This window comes from Megalops cyprinoides, chromosome 12, assembly GCF_013368585.1.
Source record: "Megalops cyprinoides isolate fMegCyp1 chromosome 12, fMegCyp1.pri, whole genome shotgun sequence".
Classification (NCBI taxonomy): Eukaryota; Metazoa; Chordata; class Actinopteri; order Elopiformes; family Megalopidae; genus Megalops; species Megalops cyprinoides.
The window spans coordinates 34,035,048-34,061,418 of record NC_050594.1 but is presented as its reverse complement, the minus strand read 5'-3'; the positions used below and the strand labels follow the sequence as shown (position 1 = coordinate 34,061,418).

At 44.0% G+C, this 26,371-nt stretch overlaps 1 protein-coding gene across 2 annotated transcripts in view; it reads right to left on the bottom strand.

Annotated features, from left to right (window-relative positions):
• Nucleotides 1-26,371, bottom strand: part of mdga2a (MAM domain containing glycosylphosphatidylinositol anchor 2a) — a 230,199-nt gene that overhangs the window by 72,179 nt on the left and 131,649 nt on the right. For both annotated transcript variants that reach the window (XM_036542144.1, XM_036542145.1), the window contains exons 7-8: nucleotides 23,721-24,050; nucleotides 16,736-17,029 (exon numbers count right to left, since the gene is read on the bottom strand). In XM_036542144.1, coding sequence (XP_036398037.1) covers nucleotides 16,736-17,029; nucleotides 23,721-24,050 — 624 coding nt within the window. The remainder of the gene's footprint in view (nucleotides 1-16,735; nucleotides 17,030-23,720; nucleotides 24,051-26,371) is intronic.

Below are 26,371 nucleotides of genomic sequence, written 5' to 3'. Positions count from 1 at the left end.
TGATAACACAGGATTGTATGGCGTAATTTCTACCTGGTTAATGTCTGCTCCATATGTGAGGACCAAATCTAGAGTATGGTTACAGTAATGTGTGGGTTTATCCACAGCTTGATAGAGTCCAATAGGTTCAATGATAGACAAAAATGCTGATCTGAACGAGTCACGTTCATTATCCATATGCACATTAAAGTCACCTACTGTCACAGTCTTTTCTGTATTAACAACCAGGTTGAATAAAAAGTCAGCAAATTATGTTAAGAAAACACTATAAGGGCCAGGTGGCCTGTAAACTATGACAAGGGTAAATAGCTGAAATGCACTCTTGTTAGGATGTGCAAAGCTAATTCATTACTAACAGTTCAAATGAATGAAAATTATAGCCAGGTTTAAAAGTCGCACAGAGTTTGGAGCTGTGTACAGCAGCAACACCACCACCTCTGCTAGTAGGTCGAGGGACCTGGTGATTACTGTAACTGGGAGGAGTTGATTCATTAAGAGCAATAAAGTCATTAGGTTTAAGCCAAGTTTCAGTCAGGCATAAGATATCAAATTGGTGTTCAGTAATCAATTCGTTTACTAACACAGCTTTAGGTTGTAACAACCCTAATATTTATTAACCCAATCTTAAGGACCATTCTGTCTGCAAATACTACTTTCAGGTTTGTCAAATTTAATTTTTATCAGATTATCAGCACAGATGCCCCTACTAGTTATATTTAAGAAGTTTGGGACTGAGAGTCGGGGAATAGACACTGTCTCTATGGGAATGAGTTTAAGAGGTGGTTCAAGGGAAAAAGCAGATATCTGTGTAGGACAGAAAGTCTGCTGCCTGGCCTTGGCCCTGATAAGTCAAGGTTTAGAGGAATTCAGACTATGATCCAGGTTTCTAGAGATGATAGCTGCACCCTCCCTCGAGGGGTGGATGCCATCTCGTTTTAAAAGACCAGGCCTCTATAAAACCCACGTTGTTAGAGGGGCACCACTCAGACAACCAATGATTAAGTGACGTTAATCTGCTATAGATCTCGTCATCGCGCCGCATGGGGATGGGGCCAGAGAAACTTACTGACTCTGACATTTGTTTTGATCCTGCACACCTACTTAATTGTTAACTTTGTTATTTCCGATTGTCTCATACGAGTCTCATGAAGTTCCGGGAAGGTTATGTAGGGGGGAGTTAGTCTTCCTCACACGGGCAATGCCAATTATGTAGGGACAATGCCTACGATTAGAGGGGGTACCACTTGCGTGTAAGGAATATCCTTACATGAGGTACCAATTATGTTGGTGATAATTAAATTAAACACATGGAGGCGCCATACTGAATATGGCGTTTACCATAGTGGTTAAAATAAAATATCAGTCTCAATGTCGTTTGTATATCAGTCTCATAAAATATACTAAACTATTAATTTGGAACTTCAATTAATTAAATAATCATAATCGAAATTACCACATCAATAGTTAATCTTAATCAAATCACAACATTAAGAGGTGAAGGCATTTAGAATTCCGATCAGCAGAGGTTGGCAATATTCATTCCACGTGTAACATTACAACAGACAACCTTGGAAAAATAATGCATTTATTGGGATATCATAGTAATCATACACAAATCAATACATTTATGTACAATGACTGAAGCGAATGTGTATGTACTTACACTTATGTGAAGGTTCGAACGAATGTCTTGCGCTAGTGTGTGTGAGCGTGTCAGAGGGTGTGTATGCTCCTTTGTTCTGAATCGTGCGTGTGTTGCGCGTGCTTGCTGAACACACATGTTCAATGAGAACAAAGGAACATGCGTGTGGCGGCGAGTTTAAGTTGCTTATGTGCATGTGTGAGCGAACATAACGTCTGTTTGGTACAGGATATGTTTGGACGATTGATAACCGCGGGGTTATGCTATGTGGATTAAAAGAAGGTACCGGGGGTTAGTAAGACAATATGCATGCAAGGACCCTACGTCTCTGTGTGGTATCTTAACTAACGCTGCATGGTGAATAGTGTGAGACAAATCAGCTAGGAACAACTAAACATAGCTAGTTATATTACTCGTAATGATCTGAACACAGGGATGTACAAACATTCATAAATGTAGCAAACAGTTGGTTGTTTAGCTGTGCAATGTCCTATGCCCAGAGTTAACAGCCTACTGTAGCTCATGAAATTAGGTCCTTAGGAAACCTTAGGAAATTAGGACTGCGCTGCGAGCTGCTGAGAGGAAGTGGAGGAAATCCAGATCCTCCGTGGACCTGGCTGCCTATCACTCTCTGCTAACAGCATTTACAACCGCAACAACATCAGCTAAGTCCTCTTTCTTCCAATCCAAAATTAATGCCAATATAACTAACCCACGAAAACTTTTCTCCACCTTCTCCACCCTCCTCTCCCCCCTCCTCCTCCCTCCCCCTCTCTCCTCTCTGCCAATGATTTCAGGGTTTACTTCGAGGAAAAGGTGACCAGCATCCGGGACTCCTTCACTCCTTCAACAACACTCTTGACCACCACGAGCAACTGCATCAACCAGCTGTCTTCCTTCATGCCGCTCAAAGACTTGGAAGTGCTCCAACTCATCACAGACCACCATGCCACAACCTGCCCTCTGGACCCCATCCCCTCTATCCTGCTCCAATCCATATCTGGTGAGATCGCCCCATTTCTTTCCTCATTTATCAATTCCTCACTAACCTCTGGTACTGTCCCCACAGACTTCAAGAAAGCTCTGGTCACACCACTCCTCAAGAAACCATCCACCGACCCATCCGATGTTACAAACTACTGACCAGTATCTCTTCTCTCATTTCTATCTAAAACCTTGGAATGTGCAGTACTTAACCAACTCTCCCCTTTTCTTCTCAGGAACAACCTCTTGGACCCCCATCAGTCAGGTTTCAGAGCTGGACACTCAACAGAAACCGCACTGTCCTCTCCTCGACCTCTCTGCTGCTTTCGACACAGTCAACCACCAGACACTATTATCAAAGCTGTCTGAGATGGGCATCTCTGGAACCGCCCTCTCCTGGTTCACGTCCTACCTGACTGGTAGATCCTCCCAGATCTACTGGAAAGGCTCCACCTCTGCACCCACCCCCCTCACTACAGGAGTTCCACAGGGTTCAGTACTCTTCTCAATTTATATCAACTCTCTTGGCTCAGTTATCAAATCACATGGCTTCTCCTATCACTGCTATGCTGACGACATCGAACTCTTTTTCTCTTTCCCTCCCTCTACCCCCCAGGTCAACGAAAGAATCTCTGCATGCCTGGCTGACATCTCCAAATGGATGACATCCCACCATCTGAAGCTGAACCTCAGTAAAACGGAACTGCTCTTCATCCCAGCCGGCCCTTCCCCCCTGCATGACCTTTCCATCACCTTTGATGGCACCACAATACCATCCTCTCAGACAGCAAAGAGCTTGGGCATCATCCTCGACAGTAACCTGGACTTCAAGGAGTACATTGCTCGCATGTCACGGGCCTGCCAATTCCTCCTCCACAACATCAGGAGGATTCGTCCGTTTCTGACAACATACGCGACGCAGCTCCTTATCCAGGCCACAGTTCTCCCTCGACTGGACTACTGCAACGCTCTCCTCGCAGGCCTCCCAGCATGCACCACCCAGCCTCTCCAGCTCATCCAGAACACAGCTGCCCGACTGATCTTCAACCTCCCCAAATTCTCCCATGTTACTCCCCTGCTGAAATCCCTCCACTGGCTTCCTGTCGCTGCCAGGATCAGATTCAAGACCCTGACCCTCGCCTTCTCTGCAATCACAGGACAGCCCCTGCCTACCTCCAAGAACACATCCAGCCCTACACACCAGCCCGACCCCTGCGCTCAGCAGCAACTGGACGCCTCGCTTCTTGCATGGTCAAGGCAGGAGGTGCTCGTTCTGCCAGACATCGGCGTTTCACCTACATTGCTCCCCAGTGGTGGAACGAACTCCCTGTCTCGTTACGGACAGCTTCTTCACCCCATTCCTTCAGACGGGGCCTGAAGACGCACCTCTTCAGACTCTACCTGGACTGACCCAGCACACAATTGCTGCCCCCCCCATCAGTGCTGTCGTAAATTGCTCTGCTTTTTAAATTGTGCTTTTTAAATTTTCTTGTTGCCGCCTTTACCCTGATGCTCATTGCGCCGTTTGAAGTTGTCGAAGTCCACCGTTTGAAAGTGTATCGTATTAGTTGCTCTATAGGCTGTAATTGTACAAATCTAATAGTACTGTGTCCTCAAACAGACCTTTCTCTCAGCTGAGAACTGTCTCACTGTGGAACTGTATACTGCTATACTTGCTGTATGCACTTTTGTAAGTCGCTTTGGATAAAAGCGTCTGCTAAATAAATAAATGTAAATGTAAATGAATGCAACTTATGCCGTTTGACATTGGAAAACACTCGCTGGTCATCACCACTGTTCATGACCTTGGTATCCAGATAAAGTTTCAGACCCTGCTACAGTGAAATACCAGCCTCTGTGATCCATTTTAACAGTATATACATACATACAGTATATTTTCTTGCTTTAGGGGAACTAAAGGTACCCCTGTCTGTGTACTACTTGTTTCAGAAGGTCTTATTACTGATCAAAAGAGTACCATCACAAAATTATGATGAGCTGCCAGCATGTTACAGAAAAGCTTTGAATCCTTACTTGGCTTTGCTGAGAATGAAGGCTGTACACAGGCTGGAGAGGTTATTAAATAAAAAGTATACTGTCACCATCATCATCTGGCACTTATGATCACTGATACCATTTTGAAACAATTAATGCTGTTCAACTGAGGGTGTGTAAGTAGTGTGTGAATAGCTGTTTGGCTCTGATTGTGGCTGAACATGAGTTATGGCTTGTGCCACAAATTCAATCTGCAGAGTTGGCTGTGTGCTATCGTTTACAAATGCCGTGTTTGTTGACCTCTGCAAAGAATTCAACATGGCTGATCGTTCACTATTGCTCTATAAAACAGATGATTAAATTCTGGACCAAATGCTCCTTGCACTCTCGCCAACAGCTAAAGTTATGGATTCGTTTCTCTGCACCAGGGTGGTAAGTGACAGATAATAAGGTATGGGCCCTGGGGCATCACCTTGACCATGATGCAGTTTAGCTGATGCGTGAATGACAAATGTGATTAAAAAACAATGATCATCAGTATCCCATCCATTATTTTGTCACAGAGTGTAGATCTTTGCACTGAGGCCATCCTGCTTTGTATCGGTTTTGATTACGACTTCTGGCAACCATCGAACACAACATCGCTCACTAAATAACATAATTAATTAATTAAAATCAAAGCCGTGGGAAATGGACGGAACAGGCATAGGAGCTGATACAGTGCATCTTGAGGTGGAACAAAGTAGTGTTACAACAATGAATTGACTCTGACTACAGTTTTTTTTCTTTTCATGGCACCATTCCCTAGAGGGATTCCGTAGCAGTAGTTCAGTTTAACAGCAGGGGCTGTAGCTGAAGGTATGCGTGTACAGTAGTCTGACTGGGACCTCAAGCCAGCTCCTCCCTGTCGTGATGTAAGAACTCAAATATGGGATTACTGAACGGGGCTTTATTCAATTCTCCAGACCTGAAACACTGTTACGGTGGATGTGGAATAACATGCACATCAACGGAAAAACAACTTAAATGTAGTTAAACCCCTCCTCGCCCTTCAAACTGCCCTCTCTTCAAAGGAATGCACCTTTGCCCATGGCTGAGCTATTTTATGTGGATTTGCATGTGGCTCAGAAACCAATGGCAGGGAATCTCTGACAGACTCTAAAGGAGAAGCAGGAACACTTGGGAAATAGAAATGGAATCTCAAGGGATTGCTAACTATGCCAATTGTCATGCCAACCGAGCACAACACAAAAAACCCTCTGGTGCATTAAGTCTTATATTTAAAGAATCGGACATCCAAATCTACAGCTTCTGAATCAGAGCAGGACCACAACAGGTGTACCAGAAAGCCCTGGAAGCTTGTAACAGCCAATATTCTGTCAAAGGGACAAGACCCATTAGGATTAAATTACTCTAAACAAAGATGGAAGGGGGTAACATTGTCTATACTGTGAAAGCAGCTAGAGTGGATCGCTTTCAGATTGTTTAGATTGGCTTGGTTCGATTTCAGGAGCCGGAGACATGACATTGACACCCTCCGAGACTAACTATAGTCAGTAATATCCAGTGTCTAATGAGTGATCCGATCTGATTAATGATAATCGCTTTGTGTTAATAGGACACACTTTAAACATTGATCAGGATGTGCACAGTGACACATCTGTTAGGGCAATTAATCAGCCCAGACACATAATGCTATAACATCTGTCAAAGTAAAAGGTCTAATTGAAATCCTGCCTCATTACATAATAATTTTCATAATATTTTTCAGGGCAATGTATGCATAAGCAGTGTTTAGGGAAAAACCTGCACAAGCAGGTGCAAATATTGATTACCACCAAGCCATGTGACCTGCTTTGAAGCTGCATCTATTCTCCATGCCACACAGATCACATTTTGCATGAATTGATAAAATGGCAGCTGTCATTGCATGCAGAGATGAAGTGAAGATGCAGTCTCAGAAGAACTACCCTGTCTTGAATATTTTGGAGGTTGGAGGAATACTTTGAAATGCTTGGCTACTCCTTCTCCTTGTGGCATTGTCCTTCATTCAGACCTGTGCTGAACACAGAAAAAGAAGCTGGGTATACATTATAGTGAGATGTTTGATTTTGTTTGTTTGTGTGTCTGCTAAACCTGACCAGGGGGCTTATGCTCCAAAGTGATGTGGTCCCACAGATGGTGCTGATGTTAATGTATGAGGGCATGTGACCAGTTAAAAGAGAGGAAAGTTGGAAAAGTGAGCTACAGCATGCAGCAGATCCTTTTCCCCTCCATCTCCCATTTGCTGCTGTTTAAACTCTTTGGCAAGTGTGGAAGCCAGATGGCAGAATGCTGCAAGCTAGAAGATTAATAATTAGCCCTTCAGTGATCTGAGGTTAAACTGCACTATTTCAAATTTGCACTTGTCAGGACACGCAGGGGTCTCAGCCAGCCGGGGTCAGAGTGGAGATATTTGTGAAAATTAAATTGCGTTGGACTGATACTTTGAGTCAGGCTAACACTGCCCCGGGGTGACACGAAACCCATGTTCTCACTTCCCATTCCGACATGCTGCCAACGCTGACACCAATACATACTAGTTTTTGGGGGGGTTGTGGGGGGAGGGAGGGGGGAAGGTGATTTGTGGGTAGCCTTCTTGGCAGAGTTTGCAAACAGCCTTCACCTTTACTGGCTTACGGTGATGCCAGTGACTTGGACTACTGGAAAGCAGGAAGATGCTTCATCCTGGCAAGGGAAGAGGGTTGGAGTTGCATGCATGATGCCTCCACTCCACAGGGTTACCTCAATGTGTGCCGCGGCTCACAGAGCTGGACTCTGCACGGTGACATCTGGAACGCCTACATCCTCCAGAAACCCGCTCATTTTCCCATGACAGGTCCTCCCCATAGAGACACCCTAGGTACCACCGCAACCAAGCCTGACAGGGGGCCACATCCCATCCAAAGCCTGTGCCTCTACCTACACCGCACCCCCCATCCCGTTCCTTACAGACATGAGAAACTAATACTTTCAAATATGCTAATTCGGCTGCCATGGCCATCACCATTGCTGATGGTACGGGGTGCGGAATTAAAATGCAAGTCCCGGTGAGCGGGCATGAAATTAAGGTTAAAAATAGCTGTGGAGGGAAGGCGGGTGTCACAGGGTGGTGACTGATTATCGACAGCGTGATTCACTCCCAGCGAGTTCCTCCAGCCCCCAAAGCTGGCTGGGAGAAGAGAGCTCAGACACTGGTATACAGGGAGCATGCTAATTAAGGTGTGTTTACAGCACTATCTTTGACATAAATCAACTAACGAGAGAGTATAATCAGTCTTGGAGGCAGGCTGGCGCAGTGCAGAGGTGGGCCACACTGGTCCTGAGGGGGCAGATGTTTTAGAGGTTCCCACTGACTTTAAATTAGTACAGCTTTTGCATGGACCAGAGTACCACATGATGTGACTTCCCACCCAGGCAAAAAAAAATAAATAACATCAATTAAACCAGTGATGGTATGGTTATATTTTAACACTGCAGCCATTGAGCAATGTAATTACCACACCTCAAGAAGGAAGTTGCCAGGTATGAGGTTGCCAGTGACACTACAGCTAATATGATGTCTAACATTACCAACAGTGAATTACATCTTTTTTTAACATTATAGGTCCTATAACTGTACGTTCAACCAAAATCTGAGTTAAGCATTTAGGTGTATTTTGAAATGTGGGAAAATGAGCTACTGCAACCTCATTAAAATTTACCATCAGCAGCTTCTCCCTACAACTACAGTACTTATAAATATATTTTCCTGTGTCTTCAAATTCTTCAGGATATTAGTATAATAATATATACACTTATTAGTATAAGTGTAACACATACACATGGAAATGTATAGATACATCCATGCCCGTAACCAGCTATGAGGTCACCGAGGTCCAGACCGCGGTAATTTCTTAGAGCTAAAAATAAAATTTGAAGCTAAATACAACTGGATAAAAAAATCAGTGGTTGAGAACTTCTCCTCCGAGACGAGTGCATGCTTAATTCAGTTTAGAATTGTTAGTTAGTGTCCGCTGTGTGTGAGAGTTGTTAGAGAGGGCGTGAGCGCAGCCCCTTGCATCATCAGCACTTCCACTAAGAGCAGCAATTGGAATTTACACACGTTGGCAGCAGCACGTGGCTTGTGTGTGAACTGGCAGAAATGTTCAAAACAGTAACCTGGTACAGCGTCTGGAGTAAAGGCAATTGTATGAAACATGTTAAATATGCGTACTCTGGCCATGATGAAGGCTAGGCTATTTCTTTCATATTAGTAGGCTAGCTAACATTTCACACAACGCCATTGATTAAAAAATAGCTTATGTAGGCGACGGTATTAATAACAGGCCTACGAAACATTTCAAAGCCAAATTTGGATATGAATATAAGTGTACAATGATGTTAGCTTGTAATGGCATTACTCTCAAGCATTTTTCTTTTATTTTTATAGATAGTTAAGGTTACAAATAACCTTAGCTTAATTATCATGCTTCATACCATAGACCTATGTATTTTGATGCATAATGTTCTTATGATTTATTATTCAATAAAAATGGTTTCTTGTCAATAGCAACAGGTCTTTTTCTATGTATGTAATGTTCATATGTGTAATTTTGACAAAACCTAACCCCGCCCGGACAACAACATTGACAAACCCCCCGCCCCCCGGACCTCACTGTTTTTCAAGTCTCCCCTCGCTGGGTGGTGCAGACAGTGCCAGCAGTGCTGTTGCAATTCCAGCACTGTTTTCATTGGAACATCAATATAATCAATGGGAAGGATGGATTGCAGGCCAATCACACCACGGGCCGTTCAGCTTAGCTGACTCTTAGATAATTAAAAAAAAAAAAAAAACAGGATTGAGGAATACCACAGGACATGTAATCACCAGGACTGTAACAATTCAGGGAATGGTATACCATTGGTATACCATTGGTAATGGTACAATGTATTGGTATTTCTCAGTCTCTAGAGCTCTAATCCACTGGAGTTTTCACTCTTTGTAATATCCAACCTCTGCAAACAGAACATAGAGTGATCAGAGCTGCAGCAGCATGAGTCTTAAAGCATCAAACCGAGCAACACACAGTGCTTCTGTGAGTACCTGCTCCAAATATGAAACTAACCAAATAACATGAAACCCATGGACAAAATATGTGCTTCTGATCTTACATGACCACACAGTAGTTTGAAGCTTATTAAGGTTACTATAACAACAAGAACAACCATGTCCATGCATCTCAAAGGTAGTCATAACATTTTCACATTGAGAGCTACTTCCCTGCAGGGCCCCAGCTTTCAATCACAGTCCACTTGAGGAAGATGTGTGCCCGTCTGCACTTGCGCTCTCTACTATTTTTTAAAGAGCGTTATGACTTTTAATGAATCTAACTGCCAATTTCTGAGGGGGAGTACAGCTCTAAGGGGATCATTGTGAGAAGCTTCAACAGGCACTTCCAGTTTTCACCCTCCAAAGATTTAGTGATGTTTGTTCCTGTCCACCATGGACCTTGTTCCAGCTTGTTCCAGTCCAAGCCACTGTCTCTGACTTGATGCCTTATTTAAGCTCTTTACATTATGAACATGATGGTGCTCTTAGGAAGGAGGTGTCTTCAGCACAGAGAAGCACTTATCCCCTCATCTTGTTCTGAACATGATATTGCTTGTGCTGTATATGCAAATAACAAACATGGCCTTGAAACAATTCTGTGCTCTGAAGACTCATGTCATGCAGGCCTCCAAATCTCCAGCACATACAAGAAAAGATCCTACATACTGAGAACTTTTTAGGCAACATCCTCATCTGTGCCCTGTTTTGGGACTTTTGCAGCTAAAGAGTTTTTAGTCTTTTTTTTCCTCACAGCATGCATGGGTAATGCCGACGAACACCAGCGTCTTTTAAGTAAGTATTCTTTCCAAATCTACATAAATGAATACTAGTGGGGATAAATTAGCTCTCTGCTAATTAGGCTGGGAGCCAGCTTTGAATGCCATGCTTAACTAACAGTGGGGATTTAGCGCGGCTCTGTGACAGAGCCCGTTCCCAGGGACAAGCGGGAATCGTCATCCCCCTCGCTCGCGCTCCCTCCCTCCCGCTAATCACAAAGCCGATAATTACGGGGTCCTTATTCCACTTTTGCACAGCGGAACTTGGCTATTATTTATCACCTCCTAGTAAAGAGGGTAATGGGAAGGGGGGTGGGGGGTGGGCGCAGATTCATTTCAGTTGGGTAATATAAATCTTTACATTTGATACACTTCTCTTTCTCTTCCTCTCAAATCATAAGCCCACATTTCAAGTGGTCATTAAACTGTGCAGTGACAAGCTGCTTACCTCAGTACGGATCAGAATCCTTTTAATTACATATTAAATTTAGGGGGGGTTATTGTATTGAATGAAAGTTGGGACCTAAATGCAACTTTCTGTGGAGAAGTTGCTGGATAAGCTGGCCTGAGCCTCCACCTCATGTCCTAATTTTGGAGGTGGGGGCAGAGGGTTGGTGTAGGTTGTTTGAAGAGGGGTGATCCTGGAGGCTTTCATGAACATCTGGATCCCAGTCACCTACCTATGATTCTGTGAACTTTTGCCCACTTTTGGAATAGGAATAGTGATTGGAATAGGGATTTTTATACCTTTCATATCTAATGCCTGTATGGTCTGCAGGGGCCCAGTGTACCATCTGGATTTTGAGGGTACAGAGTTAAAGGTTCCCAGTTTCTGTCATTAATCTGAAAATTTCATTGAGAATGGGGGAGTGAAGGCAGAGCTACCATGGGCTGTAAAAGACTGACACTCATCAAAAAGCCTTTCTCTCTATGGTAAAACATTGCAGGGTGTATGCATACAAGCTTGGTGTGATGCTAAAAATTACAGAAAAGCATACAGTAGTTCAGACTATAACAGGGGGTTATCTGGATGTTTCAGCATTTGCCCTCAAAGATGATGACAAAAACATCCACATTCCGGATTTGCATGCCATTAAAGTAATGCACAAAAGATGATTGTTAGATTGTTATGACATTATCATTATACATTTAACACCCGGCGTGTCTACTTTTAAACAGGTGGAGCATGAATGAAAATGGATTATCTGGCACATATGAATATGAATTACATGTTACTGGTTGAACATTTTCCATAAAATTGTTCATTTGAATAGAAATAGCACTTCATGAGAACAATTACAATTAAAATAAGTAAAGATCATAAGGCTGTGGGCTCTAATGATAATATCTAGCATTGCTTCTATAAAGATATGGAGCTGTTGTGTTAGCTGAACGACGCCAATGAACAAACAGATTGATAATAATGTAGTGCCATTTAAAATCGACTACATACTCAACATTAGTGGATGAAACAGACATCTTTCTGGAAAATTCATTTTTATGATTCTTTGGTTTTAAAGTGACAGGATATGATAATTTGGACAATAATACAGCCTTGTGGTTTCGACTGATTCAGGACTGACTAAGGGTTGTTTTATTACAATTCTGTGCCAGATTTATCTGGAATTTATGTTTTTTAATAGCACCTTCCCTCCATTCTGTTAAGACAGCAGTTTGAAACGCGTCTCTCCCCCCCCCCCCCCCCCCCCCCCCACTGGGTTATTTGTCTGTGCTCTGTTTGAGGTCATTGGGAACGTGACAAATGCCACACACAAACCGCACGACACTGAGGCTGAGGCTGACAGGCTGCCTCTGATGAGGTTGTGGTCATGCGATCAAGGCAGCAGATTCCTGTTGTCCCAGCTTGACTCCGGAGCCAGTGGATGGGGGCAGGGGTAAGGCTGATCCGGGTGAAGTCCTACTTGCCCCAAGTCATGTGACTTAGCATCTGTGTATTTTGCTGGCATGCGCCTTGCCAATAAGCGTGATTAACCCTTCTGTCTGGGAGTCTGTCAGCAGTGTGGTGTCCTCTACGCAGAGACAGAGGAGCCCACTGAAGCAGTGTTAATTGGGTTCAAATGCATTACCTGCAAACTCCTGGCTTCTGTTTATTGGTGGCCTCTACATTAGTATGTGTCCTTTTTAATAATCATCAATCCTCCTGAGCTTCATTTTTTTACGTACTCTCCCCCTTTTCTCTCAGTGGAACTCACCTTCACGTTTCCATAACCAGAATTTGCCGAAACACATATTCCATTAGCCTGCCACATAAATCAAAACTCTCTCTGAATCATATTCTATGTGAAGTCTGTATTCTTTCATATTCATTTTCAGGTCTTTATTATTTAATTTTTGTTTTCTCTGGCTGTTTGGCTGCTATGAAGCTAGGAAAATGAAATGCATGTCTCCTCCTGGGAGTCTACTGGGAGCATTAAATAAACCCCAATCATATCCTCAGCATTTTCAAGCAGCTGCCATGATGGTACTGAGTCGTACTGAGAACTCACTTTCTATTCCTGTCACTTGCTCCCTGACCTCTGACCCCGAAATTTGACGCAATAACTACTGCAACATGGAGGCACATGCCGTCACTCCTGGCGCGGCTGCCAGTGTCATGTTTGCCCTTGTTTGAGGAGTGATGGGTCATGCGTTTGACCCCTGCAGCCTCTGTCATTGTAAAGGGCCTGAATTATTACAGTCCTGGTGATTACATGTCCTATGGTATTCCTCACTCCTGTTTTTTTTTTAATTATCTAAGAGTCAGCTAAGCTGAACGGCCTGTGGTGCGATTGGCCTGCAATCCATCCTTCCCATTGATTATATTGATGTTCCAATGAAAGCAGTGCTGGAATTGCAACAGCACTGCTGGCACTGTCTGCACCACCCAGCGAGGGGAGACCACAGCTGCGTGAGAAAACAGGCGGTATTGATTGGTGGAGCTGCACTGACGACACCCAATTCAAGCAACATCCTAATTTGGGTGGAAGATCAAGTCAATCCTCAGCCATTAATGTGGGAGCTGGGAGAGCTTTAATGTGCAAATTAACAATGCAGAGGGTTGCATAACTGCAGAACATTATAGCAGAACAAAAGAGGGTGGGGGGCTTGCTGATTCTGAAGACCTGACAAGTTTCTCGACCTAATTCTAAAAGGCAGACACCAGCAATGAGTGTAAACACACAGCATCCCTGATCTGACAAGGTGAGAAGGTGCATATTAATGAGGCATTGGTTGATGATAAATGATAAATTGATGGTATTTCCTGTACAATCCAAAGTGTATTTGTCTTTGGTTTCCTATTGCGCTGTCATTCTTGTTCCACAGTGAAGACTTGGAGCTCATCTGGGGACTAAAGGTGTGCCATTCAGCTGGGGTGCACTAAGTGCCCGTCTTGCTTTTGCTCCATTTTATATGGCCCAGGATGCTGGGCAGAAATACACATGATTGGCTGAGAAAGAGGAAGTGGCTAAATAGTGCATAAAGACACGTGGTAGAGAAAGCAGAGTGGGCGGGGGGTTAACAGATGGTGCTTAGGAATTAATGTTGTTACTATGCTCCATGGGTAAGGGGGAGAAAGAGAAGCCTTTTTTTCATTTCATCACAAATATAATAGAGCAGTGTTATTAGGGGGTTTAAATCCAGAGGCGTTTTCTCCCCCTCCCTCTATCCCACCTTCCTCTCCACTTCTTTACCTTGCTGTCTCTCTCTCTCTCTCTTCCTCTCTCCCTTTCTTACTCTCTGTCGCTCTCCCTCTTCTCTGCAGGGACTGTTCAGCTGTCACAGAAATAAGCCTGCGTCATTCAGTGGCATACACATGTGCCCAGACCCTTCACAATTAATGATGTTCGAGTAGGGATTAGCACGAGACTTCCTGCCACTGCAATCCAGACTTTTTTTAGGTACTATATGGGAGGGGGGGTGCATGGAGGGGTAAAGGAGGCATCTGGATGATGTGGATGAATGTGAATGGTGTGAGTCATTACCTCCAGCCCTCTCAGTGCTACGGGTCTACACTCTGTAGATGCATTGCTAGAGGGTGCTGAAGACACAGCTGTGGTGTAATGTGAAGGGGATGGAAAAAAAACAGACAAAATATGTGAAGTGTGTCACGTGCTGATGATACATAGTATCTGAAACACAAAGGGAGCAGAGAGGGCCCACAGGAATTGCTTGTAAACTGAGGAATAGGGAATCCTATTAAATAGCTGTCTCTTCTTGATTCCTATTGGACGTTTTTCCCCAGCTCCTTATTGGATAATTGTTTCTATCCAAGTGGGAAAAGTGGCAGTACACACTTCAGAAACACAGAGTTGACCTCTATCTCCTGCTCCTGTGTCACTGCAATGCATACATACACCAATCCCCTTAGCCACATTTGGCTATCTGGTCATGTGACTCCCCTAGCTGTCTCTGTGGCCACATTGTGTAACACGCACATCCTGAGAGCCAGGGCACCTGCACCCCCATACTGGAGTCTGCTGCCCTGCATTCCTGCCAGGTTCTGCACGACAAAGCACCCTGTCAGCTCATATTCCTCCCCTCCTGTTTCCCACCCCTCCCCCACCTCCCAGCCTCCTGCTGCCTCTGATCACCAGCCTGGCTTTTCCACACCCCCTCTCCCCTCCAGCGCTCTGCTCCCACTCTCAGATCCAATACAGTCCCGTAATGCCAAGGGCCCCATGGACAGAGGCTAGAAAACACACAGAAATACTGAGTCAACAGAGAACCCCCAAGGCACACATGTGTGTGTTTGTGTGTGTATGTGTATGTGTGTGTGTGTGTGTGTGTGTGTGTGTGTGTGTGTGTGTGGGTATCTGGGGTTATGCTGGTGTGAATGCATATGAATTTGGGTGTGTGTGTGCATGCAAATGTGTGCAGATGTATCTGTGAAAGAATGTATAGTACACTTGTGTGTGTGTATGTATGTCTGTTCATATCCGAGCGTGTGTGTGTATGTGTGTGCATCCGAGTGTGTGAATTTGTGCATCTGAGTGTGTGTGTGTGTGTGCATCTGAATGTATATACGTGTCTATGTGTGTGTGTGTGTGTGTGTGTGTGTGTGTGAGGTATTATGCACTCTACACTCTCCTTGGCAGAATCATGGGGCTCTCTGTCAGGGTGGCTTAATTGAATGGAGATGCAAAGACTTTCTCCAGGTGGAGAGGAGAGGCGAGGGAGAGCTGGAGCTGTGGCCGTGACAGACCGGGCCTGATTGATACCCTCTGAATGCTTTAATATGAACTCTCTGAATGCGGGGCTACGAGGAAAGTGCCAATGTCCAGAGCTCCCAAGGGCTCTCTCCACTCAGGTTTCATACCAATCACCACAGGGAACATGTCCCTGCTCCGGCAGACTGTGAATAGATCCTCATGAGCCACAGACCGTCCTGTCCTCCCCAGGCACCCTACTGCACCCATTCACTTCTGGGGTTTATGGGTTATATATAAATTGAGCCAATGGTTCCCCCACTAGTCTAACCACTGTAGCAGTTATATCATATTGTGTAAAACTATAAAAAATGTAATGCTTGTTTCAAATGCTTTTTCAAAGTGCCACAGCAGTTAGAATGGATGCCCCTTTAGGCCAGTGTCCAGTATAGATGTTATGTGTACACAAAATGTCTCTCTCTGCTGTGCTGTGCTGTCTGGTGGTGCGCATGTACTTCTGGTTACTTGTAAAAGTTTTCAACTGTGTAGAAAGAACTGGTTGTTTCTGACCATTGCCTCAAAATATCTAAAACTGGAGCACAGATCGATCACATCATAAAGTTGGGCAAATGAAGTCTAGTAACAGCTCCATGAGACAACTTGCTTTGAATACACAGAGAGTTCACTTTGGGAAAATATGCATTTTCAATCGTCTTGTGAACCAGGAACCCAACAGAGATCACAAACCCAAAGACATGCCCATGTTGCTGGAGTAAACATATAAGAGTTTACAAGGGATAGCATGTAGTAGGCAAATCAATCAATATTATGGACCCGGAGCCCTGGTTTCAAAAAATCTGTCTTTGCTGATGTATTTGCTTTCAACTGTGCTTTTGCATTCCATAATTCATACGGTGGGTAAATCTAACAAATCAAATAGAAATGAATCCTGTGAGGGAGAATGGCAATGCTCTGACCCCTACCAGCTTCTGACCCAAGACCCTAGTGTCCGACACTCTCCCCTGCACATGGGTAAAGAAAGGAAGCAAGAGACACTCACACTGTACGATGAGCTCCACAATGGCCTCGCGTGGCTTGACGTTGAAGCCGTTGTACTGGCTGGTCTGGCAGCGGTAGGAGCCGGTCATCTCCCGTGAGACGTTGACAATGCGCAGGATGCCATCGTAGCTCTCTGTCTGCATGTTGCCGTCCGGCATTGGCGCCTCCTTGTCAGCACGGGACCACAGGATGATGGGCTTGGGCTTCCCTGAAACAAGGCACTGAAGCTCCACCGTGTCGCTCTCCTGGGTCACGAGGGGGGACTTCCCTCGTGGGACTGTCAGGTTAGGGGGAACTAAGAAAGAGAAAAATGGATGCAGATGATATGGGGCTCTAGTAAGTCAGATAGTGGGGTCAAGGTGGTGGCTGGCTCTGGAGGAGGAACCCATCAACTGAGGCCAGGCCGACACTTAGGGGAGGTCTCCAAGTCAACATTAGTGTAGGGGAATATTCACTACTAACTCAGGCACCAAGATTCAGAGTTTTGAAAACCTGGTTGTTCCAGAGCACTTGTGTAACACAAGAAAATAACACAGAGTCTGCAGAACCTGTTGGCTTCAGAGTGGCATGTGGGCTGGGTCTATATGGGTGATTACATTGTCACTTTATTAAACAAAAATAGCTCTGGGCTTCTGAGTGGTCAACAATCAGATGCAGTTACTTTCTTTGACACAATATACTGCAGATCTATAACCAATTTCTTATAAGAAGGTAGCTATAACGTGCATTGACTTTATAATATAATATAATATGCACCCTGTCTGCTGTCAGTGGCACTCATGACAGCCATGAGCACCTGCTAACAGAGAGCCCCTGATTGTCTAGATTTTTTTTTTTTTTTTTGGCTCCAGCTTTAGTTTGCTTGTTACAATTTGCTTTGCTTGCTCTTAGAGGTTCCAGACGAAGTCTGCCCTATCTATGCACAGAGTCTGCTCTGCTGAATTGATATTCCACACTCGAATGCACATCTCCCTGCGGTTCACTCCACTACTATTCAACTCCAACACTTCCTTGAAAAAAATACAGACTAGAACTGTAAAAGAACAAAAAAATAATTTTGCTGTAGGAAATTACAGCAAATCAGTTCACACTCATGTAAAGGATGCAAATTGTAAAGCTCCAGGGTGCCCCAGGGACCAGTACTCTCTATTTTGAGCTGTTGGGATTCCCTGCTGCTGGTCTGGCCCCTCCCTTAGTGCACAGAGGCGCCGCTGCTCCCTCGGCCCACGCTTTTGGACCCTGGCAGTAGAACAGAGCTGGGCTCTCAGAGGGCTCAGCATAACAGTCAGCCAACACTATGAGCCAGATGGAAAGGACAGACTTGCAGAGAATCCGGCCAATCAAAGCAGGGTCACAGAGAATCCAGCCAATCAAAGCAGTCTCATAGAGATATTGACCAATCAAAGCATGCACAGAGAGAAGTGGGCCAATCAAAGCAGTCTCTAAGGGAAATATGCCAACAGGCCTGATGTAGAAAAACTGAGGCATGCCATTATGTGATGCAATAACAGCTGCAGTGGGGTTTGTCTGATACAGATCCATGTACACTTCAAGGACAGCTACAACCCACCTCGCGGTGCAGGGTCCATACAGTACAAATGCAGCCGGTGAGGCAGCAAACAGATAAAGTTATTTTTCTATTTGTCTGTCATCTATCTATCTGTTATTTTTCTGTCTTTTGAGTGTCTCTATCTGCCTGTCTACTTCTCTCACTCTCTGAAATATAACTGCAATTTTATAATGTTTTGAAACAAGCTTGTGTGTTGAACTATTGCTGCTGTGTTAAGATGAGTAACTGAAAGTCACTAAATGACCTACACAAAACATTTAAGAGAATCTTTTTTGACAGGAGCTTAACAAAAGGTATGCATGTAACATATGTTTTTAAAAGGGGTATGTTAGATCACACATTAACTCTCCCCCCACATAACATTTCTCCTTGTCTCTCTAAAACACTAGTCCCCATTTGGCCACCTTTGGTCACAGGCAGAGATCCCCCCAGACCACATCAATGGAGAAACTTCAAGCACTTGACCCAGGCAGAGCAGAGTAATATCAGCATGCTGAGAATGCCCTGATCCCTTTCTCACTGCCTGAGACCAAACCAGCTGACTGACTGTTTGAAAACGGAGACGCCACAAAATAGATTCCTCACCATGAGATCATTCATCTTGTGATTTATTTTATATCATTTATTTATAGTTTGAGTTACTGAGAGTTTAGTTGTTTATTTATAAAATACGTGAGTTGGTGTTACCCAGTTTTGTTTTTTAATTTAATCTTAACTTACACTTAACCTAATGGATCTTGCAGCTGTCTGACCGGCACCGGTCAATTACCACTGAGACTACTGGACTGCTGAGCAAAAGGATTGGTCTTAATGTTAACCTTGATGAATCATAGAATGAAGTTTACAGACACCTCTGATATGTGAGTCCTTTCCTGCCTAACTGACTCTGAAATCCACATCCACACATATGATACTAAAATCACAATTTCATTGTGCTTGCCAATATTTACATGAAATGGTAGTATATGCCTCCTCAAGGGACTTTTAAATGATTGGGGGGGGAGGGGGGTGTTTAGATTTGTCTTACGATCGGTAGGTGTGACGGTTGAGTATGCACTCTGACTGCCCTACCAACAAGCCTCGCTCTTTGGCATTGTGGTCAAAGCTGCAGTTTGGTACCCTGTAGACCCAGGTTCGAGGCCGGGTGGGGTGACTGGGTGGGGTGACTGCTCTTGCCCATTGCAACAAATGGTGTCAGATGTGTGATGGCTTGCCGCAGGGCCATCGGAGTTGTGCCCAGTGTGTGAGCTGTGTGAGGGACCCCAGAGAAGGGTAAAGCACCAGTATGTGGGGCACCCTGGGATGGAAGAACTATGGTGGGGGATGTGTGAGGGACACCTTGGTGTGTGAAGCGCATGGGTGCGCTTCCCAAAGGGGAGGGCAGTGTGACAGAGTGCTGCCACTGTGGTTGAGTATGTGCTCTGACTGCCATACCAACGAGCCTGGCTCTTTGGTGTTGTGGTCAAAGCTGCAGTTTGGTACCCTGTAGACCTGGGTTTGAGGCCGGGTGGGGTGACTGCTCTTGCCCTTCGCTACAGTAGGTCTCCAGGATCAGGTCAAAGGTACTTCACTGGCATGAATGCCCAAATGCTACGTTGACAGGGACAGCAACCACCAACCCAAAAGATGATGAGTTACAAACCTAAAGCTGTAGTAAAAATACGCCTGGGTATCTGCCTTTCACTCCCACCATTGTTCTGCTCTTTTGTCTTCAGTGTGTTGATCTATAAGCCAGGAATCATTTAATCAGCTTGTACAGTAGTCAGCTCTGCTTATTAACTCGAGAGAGAGAGCTGTCTGAAGGGTAAATTGGGCGGCAGTAATATAACTGGTGATTGTAGTGGAAATGGCACAGTGATCATTTGGATTAGGAGCATGCAATTTGCATTACATGTAAATGTAAATGTAAAAAATGCATGTCTCCAGACACGTGTGCAAGGGAGAGAGGGGAGGACAGTACAATGTGGAAAAGGTGAAGAAACCCACAACCAGATTACATGATAATGAACATTCTGCTGCTACTGTTATTTCATTTCCAGAGCACAGGGTGTATGACGATTGCACAGCCATGCAATTCATGTTTTGTAAAGATTCATTTTTGAATCCACATTACAGCACTGAGCAGGACACTTCAAACAAACAAATCCACCAGCATTAGCTTTAAGACGAATCTCTGAGGAGAGTTCACTGCAATAGTTCAAACTGTCTTGGTTGGACAAAAAACCTGTGGCCAATGCCTTAATGAATTTAAAATGTATAGCTTAACATTGTCAACACTATCAAATGTGCAGAATGTTTAAGGCATTCAGTGAAAATATGAGACCTCATTAAGGTGAGGGTCAGTGTTCCCCAGACCAATTGTTTGTTAACTGTGTGAAAATGTTTTTGATTCATTTTAATTGAAAAAACTTCTGGTCGTGGTATAAATAGTATAAAGGCTGTGTAGAACACTGGTGACTGATTAATTGCAGCTAGCCCACAAGTACAAGAATCTATGACTGATTAACAAAGACTCTGCGACTCCTGCATCAGAAGACTTGATCATAAATCTTCACCCTTTGGGAAATGGAATCATGTATTACATGAACTGAATCCTATCAAGTTAGCTGTCTACTAACGAGTCTTTCCTCCTGTGAGACCAGTAGTTTGCAGCTCCTTTCCAAATTACAGATGTGTACAACGTGAAGTTTAATTGCATTTTACCAAGACAGATGAAAATGCCTGAGTTTGTCCTAACTCTTTAATGTTGCTACAATTGTGGAGCTAATCATTTTGCACATTTGGCTTTTTCAATTAATGAAACCAAGTAAGATAAAAAAAAAAATCAGTTGATTAATGACTACCTTCAGTCAAAATATTTTTCATATTTTTCCATATCTAGTGTCACAGAGAATTATATCACGTCAATGTCACTTTTCCACTTTGAATTTGTATTTTTTTATTTACAGAGAGAAAAATCTAACTTTCCAATCTTGATCTAGGTTACATTTGTCATGATTTTTTTCTAAGCTATTCACATGTCCTCACGCAGCACAGAAAATGCTACACAATGTAAAAATTCATACCCATCTACAGCATATCAAGCTACATCATTGCTATAACACGGCAGAAAATTGCAAGGCAATTACAGGCAATGCTTTGAATGTAGGCAGTTACTCCCACAGCATGAGAATATAACAAGAAATTGTGGTTATTATTGTATTCTGGAACAGGAAAACTGTCAGACTTGGCATTTATGCTTCTCTCTGTTGTTTTATTAATAACACAACTGCACTTGAAGGCGTCAAGTAATTGCATCCAACCCAGTTTCTCAATGAGAATGCCTATGTTTGGGCATAGTGGCAGCAAAAGATCCTGAGTCTCCAGCAAAGGAGTTGAACTACATTGGCTTAATCTGTGAATCAATAATTTGTATTACTGATCATTTAACAGACCAGCACAGAGCTGTTTAGCTGGAATTACATTTAAATTTCCCAGAAGGTTGATGAATACATTCAGTGAAATTTGGGGATATTGTTGTGAACATCTTGAAAGCAGTGACCTCATTTGCCCCTTACACAACACAATGCTGTTTTAAATGAACACGAGACAATGTATGGATTGAATGAAATGGCTGCATTAGTTCAAGGTAATGCAGCAGACATGACAGGGGTGATCACGTGGGATTGACCCTCTCAAAGGAGAGTATGCTGCTAATTACACGAAAATGCTAACTGCATGCTTTCATATTCCACTGAGGACAGCGGAAATCTCCACCAGAGCAGAGAGCATCTGTCCAAAGGAGACAAGCAAGGGCTCCTTCAAATCGTGTGACAGTTCTGTCCAGTCATCAGAAATTTTTTCCTTTTTTCCCCCCTTTGAATGCTTCATGATGCATACTAACTCACTGCAATTTTCACTGCAGCCAGGGCTGTCTGGTAACAGCTGACCTCATGTGAACCATCTGGCTGTGTGACAGAAGGGGTTAAGGAATGTGTGTACCATAGCAGAGCACTCACACTGGGAGGGACTTGCTCGTCTGCCACTGCCTTCATGTATTGACCCGTTCAAGGTCCTTTATCCTCTGCACGGAGGGAGACCGTAATGGAAGGTGACACACCGCCTGTTAGAAGCTCTCATTGTGTGAGCATGGTGTGTGTTCTTATTGATTGACCCCTGAGTGTTGACTACAATGCTGTTCAGAGTTCACCCCCCCTCCCCCCCACACACACACACACACACACACACACACACACACACACACACACCAGCACTACTGCATCAGCCACACTTGTCCCACAGGTGCACTGGTGCTACATTGCTGTTATTGCTATTGCTGTGTTCTGGCAGGTAGAATGTGGTATTCTTGTAGAATGTGATGTCTGTTGTTCCCATTAAGGTGTGGGCACATTAAAACCTATGCAGGGCAATCAGAGCAGAGTGCATTGTTTTAATGCACCTGCAGTTACTGGCACAGTGAGAAATGACCAGATGGGATCAGTTGTGAGTCCCCAGAAAACAGTAATAAAACCTGCTCTAATGGCTGGGGCTTGTCTCTGTCCACAGTAATGGACGACAAGAGGAGAGAGAACCTTGACTTGGGAGGAGAGGGGGCCAATGCTGCTGATCTGTGCTCACAGGATGAACAATTTGGCCATCATTTCCCACTTTTCCCCACTGTTTTGTTGAAGTTTCATATAAATGTCTTCAGCGCTAAAAAAGTATTCTCTGCCTCAAATTGAAAGTAGTTCCTGTGTCACCCCCTCTTAATAACTCTTGGATGAGGGTATCCTGTTTTCTGTGAAAAGCCTTCTTTCCACAAACAACCTGGTGACTCTTGCTGCAGGTGCATAAAACATGTATATGAGTATATTTGTTTAACTGTCATTACCATAAATGTTCAAATATTAAACAAAATGTCCACATAGGTCTGTCCAAGCACACTATAGACTGTCCCTTTAAAACTTACAACTTAAGCTTTTTGTTCCACCCCAATAATCATCACATTTTTCCTGATCATTAAAAGGAACCTTAAGAACCCCACTGCAAAAATGGAGACAACTAAAGCCCCACTTCATAAGCTGCACTCACAGACCCATAAACAGAAGCTCACAATGTACTAATCTCACAAAATAATACAAGTGAACCTCTGGCACTATGATGTGATTAATCACCCACTTTGGTTTGTTAACGTGCTTCAAAACATTAGTAGAATGTCTACCTCAATTAAACCCCCCTATGAATGCATGGATGAACCCCAATTAATGATATTCTGCATAAAAGCAGTGCCATCAAAAACTGGCGTACTGATTCATGTCTGCTAGCTGCTCTAATTTCTAGTCTTTCTGAAGCAGGTCATGGGTGCCTCTTCCTGGGCCCAGTTTGTTGGGGGGGGTGGGTGTGGGGGGGGTGGGGGCTATTGGGAATTGGGGCTCACCAGTAGTGGAGGAGATGTTGACGTCGATGCTGATCTCTGGGATGCCCCCACCCTTGAGGGAGGCCATGCAGGTGTATGTGCCGAAGTCGGTGAACTTGAGGTCAATGATGTCCAGGTTGGTGGTGCCTGGGGAGACATCGGGGTCAGTCTGAGTGATGACCATGCGCTCGGAGCTGCGGAGGGAGCGGCCGTTCTTCAGCCAGCTGAACACCAGCTCTTCGGGGGGCGTGGCCTCCACCTGGCAGGATATCTTGACCTCTCGCCCAATCTGGATGTTGTCATCATTATGGTAAGGGTCCGGGGTGATCCAGAATCTGCCCTTCTTCAGCGCTTTTGAAGGGAAAGCAAAGGATGCTGTGACATGTGACATTGCAGTAACACCATTTAAGCAGACCCAAAGTCCCCAGGAAGTCCCCAGGAAAAGGTTTTCCAGGGTTTTTAAAATTCAATTTAATTCCACATTTGGAATAAAAAAACAATAAAAAAACAAGTAAAAAAACAAGTACAAACAAACTACCTTGAACAATTCTACATGGATGATACATTCATAAACCAGTTCATGCAATGAAATAGCAAATCAATTTCTCATCTATCCACCCAGTAAAAGCAAATGATTAACACCACCTCTGAATTCTATAAATAGCTTAAAAGAAAGAAGATTGTGGCAGCATGTTAATTTCTGTTTTCACTCACATTTGGATTGTGTCTTTCAGTTTGTGACAGATTTCTACAGAGACCTGTAAACTATAGATAACCTTGGATGTACCTCCCAGAGGAAATCTAAAGTAATTAGAAAATTGTGTATCATCATACAGATATTAATGACTGTGAAGAATTAGCAATTAAAGGGTGGTGCTGCCACATAGAGCAACCATTAATCAACAGTAATAAAACAATGTTACAACAAAAAAAATGCATCAGATATTGATAAACAAAATGTCTTCACAGCCTTTTTTTAAATTCCCTGAGCTCAGTAGAGGAAGTTTACCCTGCAGAAAATGAGGTTGGTTGACAAGCCAAGAAGATTACGGCCCAACTATGACACACAGAGAGACATTTTGGCAAAAAAGGGGGCTGGCAATATCACTCCTAGTGAGACTCTCCATATACCCCCACAGCTTTGTGGAAAGCAGTCATATTATGGTCCAAATATAGCACTCTCCTCCTCTCTCTTGTTTTGAGCTCAGTCTCTGAGAGTGCGCAGATAAACTGCTGAGGATGGCCAGCCAGCGATGACCCCATGGCTGAGGGTCAGGCACGGCCATTCTGGCTCCTAAGCCGTCAGTGCTTTCCAAACTTTCCTGCACTCTATAACAGGGCACAGTGGATCAATTACCCAGCCAATACGATGGAAGTACCAGTTTACCATCGCCGTGGGAACTTAGGGCAGTCAGTGGGTGGTTTCTGCCAGCTCCAGAAGCATGTTGACAAACTTAAACACACCACATACAGCCTGCCTCAGCCATCATTAAGACAAATATAGATTGTGCCTTCATGTATATTTCAAAACACCACACTGCATTAAAGCAGTTTTCCCTGTTATGAAGACTGCTACACTCCTGCCCAGAAACAGAAGGTGTGGTATCAACACAAGAGATGCCCATGGTATAGATGCAGTAACTCTAGTGATTGTTTCTATTGCTAAAGTCCTGAGTGTTAATGAGAATGAACCATTGTTAGAAATCAAGTTTATTTAAAGCAGAACTTGATTTAAGCAATAGTAAAATACGATGTCAAGCAGTGTTCTTCAGCCCCTGTCTCTGGGAAAACCAAGCTGCAGACACCCTTGCCTAATAAGCACAGGTGGGAGATTGCTGGCACAGGTAAGGTTCCCAGTAGCAATACGTACAAACGATGAAAAACCACACCACGCTGATCAGAACTGAGCCATAATGAAAGTCGTTCATTTCTCACCAGCGACATGCATATTCTCTCTTTCTGCGAGGGGGCACCATGCCAGCTGCAAGGCACTGCACAGAAGCAGGATGGACTCGCTCACATTTGCCGCCAGATCGTGGCATTAGGCAAACGACAGATTCAGTCAAATCTGTTGCTGCAAATTCGCTGCGGGATCTCCATGACAGCTGACATTCCTGTAAAGAGCTTCTATTTATACCCGTGCAATTTGCTTCTGTTGTTGACTTGCCTATCTCAAAAGCCTTTAAGTGCCCTGGTGATGCAGATCGGCATATGTACAGTGCCCAACGTGCTGGTTTAGGCCATCAGAGCCTCACAGTACACTTCACAGATATGCGAGTGGCTGGCTAGTGATAATTATACCTTGGTAAGAACAAGTGACTACAGGATGTTTGTTTTTTTTTTTTTCTGTTAGCACATCTCTGCTATCACAGTTTCCTCACCACATACAGGAAAACACGATTCTCTGTGAAGCCCTTGTTAAATTTTACAGGGACACTGACCAAAAACAGCATTTTTCCATTTACTGGCACAATCCAAACGTTGGTGGCTCTTGAGATAAGCCATTTTTTCTCGTGTTCTCTTCCCTATTATCAGACCTCTGAGTTCTGTGGGTTTGGAAGGTTTTGGTGCTGGGGAAAATCCCGGTTGTAGAAGTGCATTCTTGTCATGTTGAAAAGGATAGTAAGTGGCTCTGCTGAGCACTTCAAGAGACCGGAATACATGCCCCCGGA